Source organism: Acyrthosiphon pisum, chromosome X (assembly GCF_005508785.2).
Source record: "Acyrthosiphon pisum isolate AL4f chromosome X, pea_aphid_22Mar2018_4r6ur, whole genome shotgun sequence".
Taxonomy (NCBI): domain Eukaryota; kingdom Metazoa; phylum Arthropoda; class Insecta; order Hemiptera; family Aphididae; genus Acyrthosiphon; species Acyrthosiphon pisum.
This window is the reverse complement of record NC_042493.1, coordinates 77265815-77283267: the sequence shown is the minus strand read 5'-3', so window position 1 is coordinate 77283267 and position 17453 is coordinate 77265815. Positions and strand designations below refer to the sequence as shown.

General features: G+C 28.3%; 1 protein-coding gene across 1 annotated transcript in view; it reads left to right on the top strand.

Annotated features, from left to right (window-relative positions):
* The first annotated feature begins 263 nt into the window (after positions 1–263).
* Positions 264–17453, top strand: part of LOC100571454 (doublesex- and mab-3-related transcription factor A2) — a 185073-nt gene continuing 167883 nt past the window's right edge. The window contains exon 1 of the mRNA XM_029489554.1: positions 264–1927. Coding sequence (XP_029345414.1) covers positions 1171–1927 — 757 coding nt within the window. The 5' untranslated portion in view covers positions 264–1170. The remainder of the gene's footprint in view (positions 1928–17453) is intronic.

The following is a 17453-nucleotide window of genomic DNA, read 5'->3' as shown; positions in this document are numbered from 1 at the left end:
GCATAAATGCATCGTAATAACATCATCATCAAAGGACTAATAAGATATAAAAATAATAATATACAAAATAATTCGTTTAAAACAGCATTGGCCGACGCGGCTAGTTAATTATAATAATATATGTTCTAGCTATATATACACACACACACACACACACAGACGCATTCGCACACACACACGGCCGCCGCCGTTATGCGCTTAGAATCCGCCCGTGACGTGTTACGGCGCTAGTGTAGACCAATGCCAGCCTGTTGCACCGTCCGTGTGCATGGCACTGCAGTTGCATTAAGTTACCCGTTCTAGTCTCACCGGACACCGCCGCTGCTCGCGAGACGACGCGGACACGCCGCTCTCTTCCATAACCATAATATATCATTGCTATCATTATTAATATAAACGGAAAAAAAAAATTTCCATCACTATTTTTCATTTTTTTTTCTCGATCGATCGGTTCAAATCTCGCGCATGCCGCGTCATCGTACTCTAGATGAACATAGGTATACAATATCGTGTATATAATAATTATACAATGCGCGTAATATATATATATATATAATATAATATATGCAAGTATATCGTATACGCGTAGTAGCAGTGTACAACGTGCACGTGCGTACGTAGGTATTGTACATGCAATTTTTGAACTTGAACCTTCACCGACCGCAACTGTTACTATCGCACCTTCGTCTATCGGGGGCGACGCGCGCGTACCGATAATACTGCACTGTCACTGCAGGCACATCATAATATATTTTTATAATTATTGTTGTTGTATTTTCATTGCGATACGTCGTCCGAGTGATTGTTATTACTATCAGCTGTACTATTGCCGTTGAGCTTGGTCGCCGTGTACGTGGCGGTCCCGAAAAGGAGCGAGCGAGGACGCCGTGCTGTTCGCGTACAGCCGGCGCCGGACGTACTGAGCGTCGTTCGAGGCGCGCGCGGTACGCCGGGCCGCTAGTGGGGACCCGTCGCACGGGAAATCACGTGGCTCGCTGCCGGCGGAACACGTTTGTGCACAAATATCGCGGCGGCGGTGTTCCGTGCGTGAGTGCGTTCCGTGCGTACGCGCAACCGTATTTTCGCCATCGGACCGGGCGACATCCGAACGGCGGCGGCGGCAGCATAATATACGATTATGGTGGTGACGGCGCTGCAGTTGTGTCGCACATGAACGCAACGACTGCATCCGGCCGGAAGCGCACTCGTGCCGCGAGCGACCGCGCCGACACTGACGGAAACACCGAGACCGACAGAAGCGACATAGGACCTCGTCCACGTGTATCAGCCCCGTACCCGGAAATGCCGTCCAGCAGACATCACCACCATCATCAGCATCAGCAGCAGCACGTGCAGGTGGTGACTTCCACGGCGGCGGCAGCGGTGCAGCTATCCGTCAAGGAGAAGCAGCGGTTGTGCACCAACTGCAAGAACCACGGGCTGCGCAAGGTGTGGAAGAAGCACAAGCGGTACTGCAAGTACCGGGACTGCCCGTGCCTCAAGTGCATGAAGACGGCGGCGACGCGCAAGAACTGCGCCGAGCAGACCGCCAAGCGACGGGCCCGACAGGAGGACGAGCAGCGCGAACAGGAGCTCCAGCTGAACCCGGACAACTTCAATGACGAGCGGCCCATACCGTACCAGTCGGGCGCCACCACGCCCCAGTCCTGCATCAGACAGAACATGAGCGAGTCCTCGCAGGTCGGTCGGTCGTCCACCCCGAAGGGGACAATGTCACCGCGGACGTCCGATTTCGACGACCACGACAGCTCGTCCATAGACATCGGTGACGGCTGTGACGGCGTTGTCGGTGACGGTGATGGCGGTGGTAACGGCGGCGGTAACGGTATGGACGTGGTGAGGGACGACGGCGTCGACGATCGCAGACATCTGGCCGGCGGCGTAGGCAAAAAAGACATCGACGCAGGTAAGCAACAGTTATGCGTACACTACATAATGTGAACATACGGACCCGACCGCCTTATTATGGTCATTGCGAAAATGACTTTGGTTTACTTTACTTACTTAGGTTCGTGTATTCATATGATAATAATTAATATTATAATAATATTATGGTGCGAGATGCGAATGTACACGGCTGTTATTTAGAGACGAATTTATATAATTATGTATTTGTTGTTCATCGTATGGCTATTTATAGGATGACCTCCCCAAAGTGTACATTTTTTCCCGCCCTTAGTAAAAATGTTCGTGATCGTTGTTTTTTATGGTATATTGATAAATTAACAAATCTGCAATGATACAGGTTTGAAATCGTTGCATAATAATCGCGGGAAATGTTTGGTAAAGGGGAACTGCGTATAATTGACGAATATATTCTCAAATAATTTTTGTCACTCACTTAAAGAAATTTAACGACTTAAAATATAGACAAATAGTATGTATACGCATTAAATAGGGGTGCGGCGTGACTGAGTGGAAGAGGTGTTGTTAAGCACCGTCGACGCTTCAAAGTCTGAACCTACCAGCCGTTCCCTATAGTACATAAAGAAATCTACTGCACGTACTCATCACTTGTAATAACAGTTAAATTGTAGGAGTAATGAACTATTTTGAAGTATAACTGGTGGTTATAAAATAAAAGTACCTATAGGCTATAAGTACAAAGACGCAGACAGATTATAAGCTATGTTATAAATATAAGAGTCTGTTTTATAATAAAAGGTCACAAGTAATTACTAGTGAAGATGTTAAATTGATATAAGAGGAAATTTAATAGTTTTAAAATAATAATGAAAAAATCAGATGATTGAGTAACTCTTTACATTATGTGTCTAGAGAGTCATTGCAATGGAAGTGTTAAATTTGAATTCAATAATCATTGTGTATGAAAAATAATTTTAAGCGATGACAGTCTGTCAGCCTATAATATTACTAAGTAACTTTTATGATATAATTGGGATTTAAGTAATTTATTTTATTATTAGGTATTTAGGAGCATTAGTATTAAAACAGTAGGCTAAATTCATTTTTGCAAAAAGAAAATTGCATTTTAAAATGTCATTGTGTAAATAAAATATAATAATATACTCTAAAAGTTTCATAATATAACCTACCTACGTTTAATATTTGATTTCGTCTAAATTTGAACTTTAAAATTTAAATGTAAATCTGTAAAAAATGTATAAACTATGTTTATATTATATTTTTTAGATTGTTATTTTAAATTTTCAATCCATAGCTATAAAAATTGAATATTTTATAATTTTTTAACTACAAAATAATTTGAACATTTTTGAGATTTTGATAAATGATATCAAAATTTGAACTATAAATTCTTTAAACAAAAAAGTCGTGCCCATGGGTCTTTAACTTTTATCAACTGCTATTATAACAACTTATAAGGAACCTTGAATTACATTTTCAAGCTTTTTGACTAAATAAATAAAAATATTATTGACATTTAAAGAATAAAAACTAAACAAATGTTAAATAAATAATGTAAATAGTTTTTTATTAACAATAAAATAAGAAAATCGCTGTATGAGAATTTGTTCATTTACGGTACAACATAAATTTATGTTAAGTATATTTTTTTTTTTTCGTTAAATGTATGGAAACTTAAGAAGAATCTAGTATTAAAAATTAAAATCTTAGATACACCTGCATTGAACAATTTTTATGAATTTCTAACACGTAATATTATAATTTGCCAATTTTCGTGACATTTTGTAAAAATGTTAACTTCCCAAGCTTATAAAAAATAATTATTGTTGGATTACGCTTAATTTTTTTCCATTTAAAATAACTTATGAGAAACGTTGTATTAAATTTTTAAGTTTTTTTGACTGTGTGAAAAATTTTTGATCGACAATAATTTAAGAAAAAAACTAATTTCACTCAACAGTTTAGAGTTACATAAAAAACGAACAACGATTTTGTCAAAAACTGATTTTGCCTAAAAATTCCCGCTTTTCCTTAATGTTTTTTTGTTTGCTTTTGAAAACTATTTACCTACTGAATACACAAACTAGAGTTACTTACCTACCAGAAAAGATGCTATTGAAGAAAATCGAAGCTTTTTTGCTGTACCAAATGGTGATGTTAGACACAAAAATTAAATAAAATAAAACAGACATTATTGTAAAATTAATAAATTTATCTCATCTATCAGAATCTAATATAAAACCAATATTTCACCTAATAGTATACTATTCAAATATTTATTTTCTTAATTTAATGTTATTTGATTAATTTTGTATGAAGTATAAATAATTTTATAATAATAATTTTCAATAAATTAAATAAAAATTATGATAGTCAAATACATTTTCGATAACGTAGTCGTTTACCAATAACCATTATTTTCTAATACATCATGCCAACAATTTGGGATATATAGGTACATTTTACAATATAATATATAATTTCAATAAATATCGGTAATAATGTTATAACGGTATACTACTGCACGCAAACCGCAATAAATTGTACATGCCACATTGCCCACATTGCACAATATCTATCATATCACCAATGCATTGTAATAATAATAAGTTATATAATTATATTGGCAAAAATATTTAAATTTAAAATTTGATCGTGAAAAATTTAAAATTTTAAATGTAAAGACAATGTTTTATAATTTCTGTCACTAATTTTATTATACTGTCAAGAAGTCATACAAATTAAAAGTCATGTAGGTATAGGTAAAATAGTTGCGCAACACTTAGAATATAGAATATTATAGGACCTATACTTAAAGAATATAACTCCATAATTATTATATAATATTATATTATGAATGTGTGTAGGTACATGATGTCATTGAGTTTACTCTTTCTTTTAGCATTTAAAATATGAAAATATATAGGTATACTATATAATATAGTATACATATAAGTGTATTTACAGTCAAATTTAATATTTCAGAAAAATGTATGTAAAAGTTGTTAGAATTAAAATGTAAATCCTAATGGTGCTAGTAAGGAGTAGGTATGTATAGTTTTAAAAATGTTGTTTCTTTTTATAGATAATTTATATAATATACAAAAAATACGAAATATAAGTTATCCATACCTACTCCATATTCTAGTAAAACTACTTACAAATAAAATTAATATAAGTGATATATTATAATATAGATTAAACATTTTTATTAAAGTATAATTTTTTGGGGGCTACTTTTATATTTTATTAAGCGGAGCGATGAGTGTATTGATTTTACAATGACAACCTATGTGTTTTTATGCTTTTTTTTGTGTCTGTCATCACCTTTTGCAGTAAACATACTTAGATTTTAACTTTGAAGTTTCTATGGTAGGAAAGTATAAATCTAGTTTGTAATTAATTAAAGTACTGAGCTAAATGTTCAATACTTTAAAAAATAAACAGGAAAAATAAAACAAAATTAATTTCGTCAAAATCGGATTTTGTTTTTTTGTTTTAACAAGAAAATATTATTTGTGGGGACTGAGCATTTGAAACTTTTACGTATATGAATAATATTATATACCTATGATTGTAATTACCTATACACAATGGTGTTCTGAAAATATTTAGATTAATTTTAAGTTATTGCCCGCTTGTATCACGAATCTATTCACACAGTTCTGCAGTAGATTGGCATATTGACTCAAGAGTCAATAACAATGATATCATAAAATAATATAATAACACGACGGTTTCGGTCAAAGTAAATTCAAACTGCCGTATTACTAATAGTAAAATAAATAACTACAGTAGTAATATAAATATAATATAGTAAAAATATATACTTACCTGGTACTCTAGGCTGATAGACAGTATGCTCAGAATCGTTTTTCGTATTCAACGATTAATAATATTGAATTCAGATTTAACACATCCATTTCAGTGACTTCCTCAATGACGATACATACCTACACTCGACTCCAACTGTTGTACAGCAGAGTGGGTATACCTACTTGTATAATTTGTTTCACTAATACTTTTACTATTTTTGTATTCTACAATTATTTTTGAAGTGACCCAGCTATAGCTAGGCTCTCTCATCGCACATAATATAATATGGTAAAACCATGATTTTTTTTAAATATGGTATTGTATTGTAATGATTTGCATTTAAGTGAATATTATCGACTTTAATAAAGCGTCTGCGAAACTATCAGCAATTTGAATGTCTGAAGGATGTAGTTTTTGTATACACAATACATTACAATATTGTTGTGCAAATATATAAAAACAAACGACAACAGCAAAATATTCAGTATTCTTATTCCAATTTATTTTTCAAACGCTTTGCATAATAATAAAATTGCTTACCTAGTGAAATTTGATACATATTATATTGTTTAAGATGAAATGATTATTAAAAATTCATAAATATTAATTAAAAAAATAAATTTTTAGTTATTTTTCAACTCTCATAATATTTTCGGTAAGTATAATTCTTCGTGGTGAATGCTGTTCGGAAATAAGCGAAAAAGTAACTTTTAATGTAGACTGTTGTCAAATTGTATATGACGTGATCGTTTGTGATTTTTATCGGGGCGACGGTAAAGTTGGAAACAGAAGAGGAAATAATGAGAGTGACAGAGAGAGAGGCACATATTCATGTGTTGGCTATTTATACTTACACATGGTCGTATACAGAATGCTGCAGTGATTCTGTTCCACGGTCAAAATTATAAAAGTGTCTTGCGAAAAAAATAATGATGCAACGTTTTTTTACAATCACCTAAGTCCTACACTATGTCACGATTTGCACTAGTCCAAAAATCCACTATGATAGCTTCGTCTATTTTTGTTTAAAATTACACTACGTTTTTCATTAATCGAGTTTATTACAAGGCATGTGCTAATATATAAAATAATAATTATAATCTAGAAGTGCAATGAAATAGTTAAGATAAATAACTAATTGGCTAAACATCAAATTTAAGGCCCGGAAGTAAACAGACAACGACATCCCTTTTTATATGAACAACGTACAGACTTCCGCGTAATAATGACTTAAAAAAATGCTCTTTGTCTTTTGTCTGAAAAAAGTTCTCTTCATTATTAATTCAATAATAATATTTAACAGAAAACATTTTTTAATATTTTATTGCAGGGGGTGGCCAGCGAGTAGAGACTCGCGAGCCACCAAATATATTAATAAAAATTGAAGAGAAAAAAAGGTCATATTATTGTATATTATGTGACCTTTTTTTTTTCCTTTTTTTGGCTCTTACGTTAATTTACGTCTAATGTTACGTTAAGATGCGAGCCGCAAAAGTCTATGATGCGAGCCGCGGTTTGGCCACCCCTGTTTTATAGTTTCTAAGCTGACGATTGATGTATTTCTTTAAATTAAAATTAAATTTAATTGTTTTAATTATATTATTTTGATTGAAACAATAGTTATCCAAAAACTGTATCTTAAAATTCAATCTTACAATATAAATTTCTATATTTTAATAAAACTAAATGTTAGGTTCGTCTCATTTTAGATTTGACCAACTACTAGTTTTTTTTTCAACAGAATCTACTTTGAATATAATATAATTCAGAAAATAGTTTAATCTTATGAGTTTAGATGATAAACAAACAATTTTTGTTAAATATTTTAACTTAGAGGTTTTTAAAATAAAACTGGTGCTTTTAAAAGTTCTGTAAATTTAATTATTCATAGTTAATATATGATTCTAATTTAAAATAAGATATCATAAATACCATTCGATAACAAATGGCAAAAGTTTGAACTATGTTTACATGTACAAACTTTATACATATTATTATGAATATAATTTTCATATTTCGTTTTATTCTTATTTTGATTGATGAAACGTTTCATAATTATGGCTTTATAAATACTTACAAATTTTAAACAAGGTTAAGGTTAACTTCTTTATTGCGTTCTAACCATAACTGAAATATCATTAAAATCTTAACTAACAATGTTTTTTTTACGAACACTTAAAATTTGAACTATGGTAAATTTTTGTGATTTTATGACAATAATATTATTTTTAGAAATTATTTATAGAATTAGTAATTTGGTTTATTAAGACTTGACACTTTGATACAAGGTTGATTCAATTATATTGTGACTATTTCTAAAACATCTTAAGAGTACGCCTTACCCACATGTGCTAAGACTAGGTTTTCCATATTGATGTTGTTTTTATACAATATTATAGCATTCAAATTTGTAACAATAATACAACATTAGGTGAACGATGTGAGAGAGAGCTCGCTATATTATCCAATAACAAGTATTTAATATCGTGTCCTGTATTTCTTTATAATATTCCGTTATTATCCAATTATATATACAGCTGTAATCTCTAGCTGTCTCTTTCAAATTGTTATTTAGCGCTTTAATATTTTATTAAAACTATGCTATAAAATTATGTAAAACTACACTTAATAATATTATACGAGTAAATTGATATTGGTACAGGATGAATCGATTGAATCGATATACTATGTTTTTTTTCTATCAATAAACGCATGCTCGGTGACCGCTTATTATACGATGGCGCAATGTATACTCTTCTGCCTGTCTCCTGCCTAGACTTTAACCTGCATAACTATTTAAATATTTACTTAATAATTAATCTTTTTTATATTTAAATAAATATTATATTTAGCTACTTTGATTAAAGAACCCAAATCATATATTGATATTTTTGTATATATACCTAGTACCTATGAACAAAAATATATTATGTTTTTTATTAGTTGAGGTCTAGATATTATTATAGATTATAGAATATAAATCTAAAAATAATTTTCCGAAAAACTAAACAGTTTTTACCTAAAAAAACATGAAGTCATTCTGTATAAATTATAACAGATCTACAGTAAATATGTAAAATAATTGCTGGACTTAATACATATATCTATAGGTACCTATCATATTATAGGCATAAAAAAGTTATAATTTCAATAAGATCAAAATGTAATTAATTAACTCTATAAATTGTATTTTAAGAAAAAACTTAAAAACCTTTAAAAGTGATTTTTCTATTATTGACGATCTTAACCTTTTTTTGGAATACGATTATGCTATGTTAATTATTTTTGATTATTTTAGTACCTATATTAAATTTCTACTCACATGGTGTCACTTTTTAAATAAAATCTTTGTCTACATGTTATTTAAAAACTACGGTAGATACCTATATTGGATTATACACCGGTGACAGTTGTATTAAAGTTTTATAAATAATAATTTGTTCTATGGATGATGAAAAAATAAATGGAGACCTGTGTATTATATATATATTATTATGTATTTGTAGATACTTACTGCATTTATTGTACAATATATGAATATTGACCACAAAAATCATCTGTTGTCTGCGGTCTATTATAGTATACATATTAGCTAACCAATGTAAGATTGTTAACCAATAATAAATGCAATTATGATAACTTACGAAGTCACGAATATTTTGATTTTGCGTTATACGTTTAAAATATAACTAGAAAAGGTTTATTTTGATTGGGCTTGCAAAAAAAAACAATATTGAACTATTCTAAAATGTTCTATGTTATTAATTAAACAAAAGAACCGTGGAATAACCATAATAAAATAATAGAAAAAACCAAAAAAAAAACCTTGAAGCAAAATATGTACAATATAATAATATAGGCTACGTGCCAAAATTACATGGTCAACTACAGAATGTTAGAGTCAAAAAATTAGTCAAATTAAATGGAATTTAATAATTGTTTTATTTTTTTAATTGTATTTTTATATTTTAATTTAACTTCTGAAATCGTGTGAAAAAGAGCTGTTTTCTGTAAAATGTTTTAAATGTATTGTGTACCTATGTGATATTTTGTTCAAGAGTAAGTAGCATGACAATAAAGCGCTTGCTTAAAACAATGTTAGTGAACTATTATATATCTTAGCAATAATAAAATCTTGAATAATAATAAAAAAAAATATATCACATAGGTACCTAAATGATTTTTGTTACCGTTGAGTGTATGCCCACACACTTATGGGTTAGTCGTTGTACATCTTACACCACTCACTTGTAAGTAAACGATTTTGTGTCATTGTTCATAACCATTAGAAAATATATACATTTATTATGAAGAGGGTAGGCTATTCTGATCATCGATATTTGACAATGAGTTTTTGAACGTAATAGCTATATTATATTATATTATATTGGAATTTCTAATGATGTGTAATTTTGTAACTGGACGCATTTTATTCTGGTACCTACATAAGTGTAGTGATTAAATGTTTCATCTCAACCATGTACCATCGATTAAAAAATGTACCTTTGTAATCTGTGCAAGTTACGTGTTGCTTTTCATTAAACCTAGAAAAAAATATTTGAAATGTACATTCTACGGATATTTAATTACTTAGATACTTAAAATATATATATGAATTGCGTAACGCGTACATACCTATATTATATTTATGTACATATAACAACATATTATATTATATGAATATTGTATAATAAGATTGCTTTGAAATGTTTGTACCTATATAAGTATTGATTTATATAGGTACTTATTGTTAGGTATATTATTGTATATTCACTCAGTTAAGAACCTCATTTGTAGTGATAAATGTACATATCGTAATACTTAATAGTTCTATAACAATTATTTGTGTTTTAATTTTGTATTATTGTTAGTATTTTGTTGGATATATCTCTAGGAAACTTCAAAGGATTTCGAGAAGGAAATATAGATAGAAATCAGGACGAGTATAATAATTGTAATATAGGTACCTCTATATTATTATGTTGTAATATTATATGAAAATCTTATGACAACATTTTAAGTAATTTTATAAACGTCATTTTAATAATAAACACATACCTACATTGTAATTATCCACTAATATTTATTAATATTATCGGACTACCTATTGATTTTACTATGATGATTTATTTTATTATCAATAAAAACCAATTATCTGGTTTTTTTAACAATTTTTTTTTTTACTGTATCCAATGTTTCGAAAGTTTCATTTGAAACCTTAAAACCTTGGAAATCTATCAAACTTTTAGGTAACAACATAATCTGTGCCCTCTCGTTGGTTTTTTACGATATTTTAATTTATAAGTGAGTTATGAGCATTTTCAAACATTAATATTTTACATGCTGATAACTCACTTAAAAATTAAAATAACGTAAAAAACCAATGTGAGGACACATATTATGTTGTTATCTAAGAGTTTGATAATAGGGCAATTCACTCTAAAATCAAAAATGACAGCACCCTATTGAAACTAGCAAACGAAAATTTGCTATGTCGTACGTTTGTAAGACGGAGACAACACATGCGGGTACGAAGTCCTCTTAACTACCTGCTAGCTTCGAAAGACTTTTAAGAAAATCAACTAGGGCTGTTTTACAACTTATGGACGATTTGTGTTATTTATAGAATACTGCAAGCTTAAACAGGCTTTGCTCATAAAATATAGGTATTGCGTTGGCAATACAAAAAAAATTACGCAAATTAGAAAATTCTCACACGTATTTGAATATCATATAAAAAAATTAATTACAATAAAAAAAAATAACGGTAGGTAAGTGACTGATTGGATTTTTTAAATGTGGGTTTTAGAAAAAATAATATCTTGAAGTTGAATTACTGCTCTTGTATGTTATCGTGATTTAATTGGCACATATGACATTATTATACTTACCTTTTCCGTAGCAGCACAAAATTCCAATCATTCGTTTAATCGACACGCATTTAAAGTAATTGTTGCAAAGCATATATAATGGCTAGTGGTAGGTAGGTACATGCGTTATTTGTTATTACATTTTATTAATTTCTTATCATACCTGGACATTTTTTATTTACTTTATAATTGTTTAAAATTGCTTCTGAGCGCGAATATGAAACGTTTAGGTCACTTTTACAGTTTAACGGCATGCAAAAGTGATTTCCTAAACACATCAAGGTAAAACCTGTAATTCATAAATAGTTATAACTATAGTATCTTTTTGGAATCTAAAATGCATAGTTATTAAATTAGTATAAAACACATTTTCTTTAGTTTATTTATCGGAAAACTATATTGAACCTAAGTTAATTTTAACAAAAACCCTACAACCCTCAACTACCTATATACAACTTAGGTAATAATATTATTATGTTCTATTAATTATTAGTTAATAATGAACAAATATAGGTATATCCTTCAAAATACACCAATAATTTAAGACTAATCTATGAACCCTTCAAATTCCTATATTTATAAGGCCATAAGGGTAGATTTATTTTAGTTTGTCTCAAGTGAAAAGAGTACCTAAGTGTATGAGAGTATGGGTAGTCAGACTAGAGTTAGTTAGAGTAACTCCTTATGGTATTAAAAATGTTTTTTTTAAAAAAAAGATCCGAAATAGGTAACCTTTTACTTTCAATTGTATTAGATTTTTGAGGTTGAAGATATGAAAATATATTTATTTATTAAAATATTTATTATCTTTCTTTTATTTCATAACACTAGGTTGGCCTTCATACTTTTTACTTTTATTAAAACTTTACCGGTATTCCAGGATAAGTTGACTTATACAGTTATACATATAATCATAATACACTTTTTCTAGGTATTTTAACAGTTTTTAGATTATTTAATCATTTTGTTTCATGGTTTTTGATTCTTACCACTGGAAAATACGCTGTATATAATATAAGCTATAATAATTTATAATGATCTATATTATATTATTTTGTTTTACATTTCGTTTGTCATACAATAGTTCAAATAAAATAAAATGTTATTTTTTTATCAAACTAATAATATTTTATTTTCTGATATATTTAGTGGAATTCTTGATTAGTTTCAATATTATATGGTAAAATGAAAATGGTTTTACGTTAATACTTATCCTATTCCAAAAGTTTAAGTCAGCCTAACCTATATATCAAAAATAATGAAGAAGTATTAGTAATGTTCCTAGTCTATAGTTTTAAATGATTGAATATTATTTTATAATGAAGACAATGTATTTCAATGTAGATAGGTAGGTATTAATGTTTATCTATACACTTATCTCGTTTTTGCGTACCTAATTATGCAATTATTATTGCACTTGTGGACTATAATAAAGTTTACTTTTGTTAGTATGTGTAATTAAAATGTTCAATTTAAATTTCAGTTATACATACATAGGTATGATTTAATTAACAAGATAGTGGCTACTATGTATGTATGTATGTGTGTATATATGTATATATGCATGTATGATACAATGATATTACCAATTAATTTGTAATAATAATAATAAGGCAGTAGGTACCTAACTATCTAATTTGTTATAGAATTATAAAGACTAATATAGATAGCTACTTAATATACAAAACGATAACATTATGTGCGTTGAGATTAAATAGTTTTAATACAATAATAATTATCTATGTAGCAGTTATTGTAAGAAAAAACCATAATTTATTTATTTTAGTAGTTGGTCAATATAATTGTTCTGTTATTGAATAAATGAACACTAATAATTTCTTGATCTATTATGTAGCCAAGTGATTTCGAGAAGTTTTTTTTTTAAATAAAACGCGGTAACAGTGGTGGTATCGGGTGATATGTCAAGATTGGACCACACAGACACATAACACAAAGATATCATGACGCCATGACGGTGCATAAAATATGACGATATAAAAGCTACTTAAATACTATAGATGATAATATTGTCGAGAGTTATATCTTGTTGAGTAGATCGGCAACGACGATGAATTTGATTGAGGTGGAGATAGAGTTGGGGTTCTGGTTGAGTGATGCGACGAGAGATTCCGGAAGCTTAGAATTGTCTCTGTCCTCGGCGTGTCTATATATACCTATGTGACTTTCGATGGAAATATGTTGATATCAATATGGACTCGGTAGGCAGATTCCTCTAACTATAAATAAAATGCTACATTTAAATAACTACAGACGTTTAAAAATGAGGTTGTTTTAATGTAATAAATGATGGTGGGGATTAATTGTTAATATAATATGAGTATTTTGATAATTGTATGATGTATTTGTTTCATGTTTATTGTCAAAAACTGTATAGAAATAAAAAAATAATAGTTTTTAATAATTTTGTTTATGTACCTACAGCATAAAAATAAATTAATATTTTTATTTTTATCATTTAATATGAATAGAGTACTAACTCATAATACTATGTACAATGTCAATAGAACAAACCATTTAAAGAGTAATAAATTATTATATGTGATGAACGATTATAATGTGTTAGCCACTTTTTATCATTTGACCTAGATTTTTACCACAGTTATCTATTTCGTTTATGCACATAAACATCATGCACATCATCGAAACCTTATAAATGAAATACTCACCTACATTGGCTATAGCTAATTGTTTATTATCTGTTTTCATACTAAAATAATGATTGAATGCTACAAATATGTTGGTTTAATATTAATTTTCATACATGTTTTTATGTTCATCATTTGTAGGTACAATTCATTGTCATTGATATTATTTAAGGATTTTACAAAATCTATTCTGACCTTCTGATATAGTGCCATAATATATTTTAGTTCATAATATATTATTTTTAATACTTTTAAGTATACAATTAATTTAAATCACAAATTAAGTAATAGTTAAATGATTTGTCACATAATATTTTTTTTTAGTGTATGATTCAATTGGCGAATTTCACAAGTAGTTAAAAAAATGATAGACTGAGTTAATAGTTTTGGATATCTACCGATAATAGCCTCATAAAAGTAACATCGTGTAAAACATAATATGTTTTTTCAATTCTATCATTGTTTAAAGATACAATTTCAAATTAAATTACAAAAGTTATATACAATTCATATACAATATTATGTACCTACAGTGTTGTACCTCTACAACAATTTTTTTTTTGTAAACACGAATATAATTTTATCATATCAACATGATATTTTTTTTGCATGAAGTGTAGATTAAAGATATTAAATTGTACATTTAAGTGTTAGTGGTGAATCCCGGAATAAAAATCCCCCGGAAAAAAAATCCCCGGAAAAAAAATCCCCAGACGAACAACCCCGGAAAAAAAATCCCCGACCCTAGGAAAAAAAATCCCCAGACTACAATATTACTCACAACCACATGCAAACGGTTAAACAAATATTTTTTAAACGTTAATTAGTATCTATAATTAATATTTAATTACAAATACGTATATTATATTTAATAATTATTGTTAAAAAAATTATATATTTTATGAATAATATTTTGTTTTAAATTACGATAATATATTATGTCTAATTCAACTTAACAACTTAACAATAATAATATAAATAAATAACTATAAAAAATTATAAAAAAATATAAAAATTAACAATAACATTTTATATTACTATATTTATTACTATACTATATTATTATTTCGAATGTATCGATCATAATAATTGTCAATAATATAAAATGGTAATTACTAATAATAATAGTAGTAATAATAAAGTATAAAAATATTTCGAGTCATAAAATACAGGAGGTAATATTAATAATAATAATTATATAATCATAATAAAATAATTATCAAACAATAATTTATTGAATGTATTATAATCACCCACTCACAGTAAAAACATAACTTATAAAAATAGGAATACAAAAATATTATACGAAATAAAAGTGGTGATCATAATAAAATAATTATCAAAAATAAATAAAAAAACATAGAATATAAAAATATTTCGAATGTATCGATCATAATAATTGTCAATAATATAAAATGGTAATTACTAATAATAATAGTAGTAATAATAAAGTATAAAAATATTTCGAGTGATAAAATACAGGTGGTAATATTAATAATAATAATTATATAATCATAATAAAATAATTATCAAACAATAAATAAAAAAACATAGCATATAAAAATATTTCGAATGTATCGATCATAATAATTGTCAATAATATAAAATGGTAATTACTAATAATAATAGTAGTAATAATAAAGTATAAAAATATTTCGAGTGATAAAATACAGGAGGTAATATTAATAATAATAATTATATAATCATAATAAAATAATTATCAAACAATAATTTATTGAATGTATTATAATCACCCACTCACAGTAAAAACATAACTTATAAAAATAGGAATACAAAAATATTATACGAAATAAAAGTGGTGATCATAATAAAATAATTATCAAAAATAAATAAAAAAACATAGAATATAAAAATATTTCGAATGTATCGATCATAATAATTGTCAATAATATAAAATGGTAATTACTAATAATAATAGTAGTAATAATAAAGTATAAAAATATTTCGAGTGATAAAATACAGGTGGTAATATTAATAATAATAATTATATAATCATAATAAAATAATTATCAAACAATAAATAAAAAAACATAGCATATAAAAATATTTCGAATGTATCGATCATAATAATTGTCAATAATATAAAATGGTAATAACTAATAATAATAGTAGTTATAAATAGTTAATTAGTTAAAAATATAGCATAGGTACTCACTGCTCACAGTTAATTACTAGATTGTTTTCTTATATTATGGCTTATTGAATTCAAAAAATCTGGAATATTTATTTTTTCACTTACAAACCTGGCACAAAGTTCTTGTAATCTAATTTCTGTCGTCCTCATTTGTCCAAGTTTGGTCGTTTTTTTATTGCCTTCTCCAACGTCATCCAATGCTAATTTTGCATAATCCGCCGCCACCTCATATTTCATTTTCCTTATTAAATGCCAAACTGTGGGATGTTTAATACCAACTAAATGGGAAAATCTATTGTTCCACCTGTGGTGTTTTTTAAATATTAAATAACAATACTAAAAAACTAATTAACAACATAATTATTTATTTAATTAAATCAAAACATGACATATGAACACTATGTACAGACTACAGAGGAATGGTATAATATCACTAACTTTTAAACAACAAAATGATATGATAAGACTAGTTCAGTGAGTTCAGTGTTACCACATCTCCCTTCCTTTAACAAAATATTAAAAAAAAACAAAAACTATTTATGCAAAACAATATTTAAAAGTACAACATAAATACTAATACACTTAGATATTTTATAATTATTACAGTTACATAATTTTTTTTTTTTTTTTTTTTTTATTAACTCAATATCTTTATTTATGTTCGGCCAATATACTGCTCCCTTAGCTCTCAATCTACATTTTTGTATACCTAGGTGATTGTAATGTATTTTATTTAAAACCTCTTTTTGCAAAGATAATGGTACCACTATTTTATTGTCTTTTAACAATAGCCCGTTGCTAATTATCAATGAGTTACGCACATTCCAATAAGCTTTTAAATTGTCTGGTATTTTACTATAACATGGCCAACCTGATACCACCCATTTTTTTATGACTCCCAAGTCTTTATCCTTCTCTGTCTCTTTTACATATTCATCCAGTTTTTGCGGTTTGACATAGGAAAATGTTCTAAAGTGCTTTGCATTTCATTTCTGCTACTTTTAAAACATCATTTTTTCATCCACATCCTCATAAATG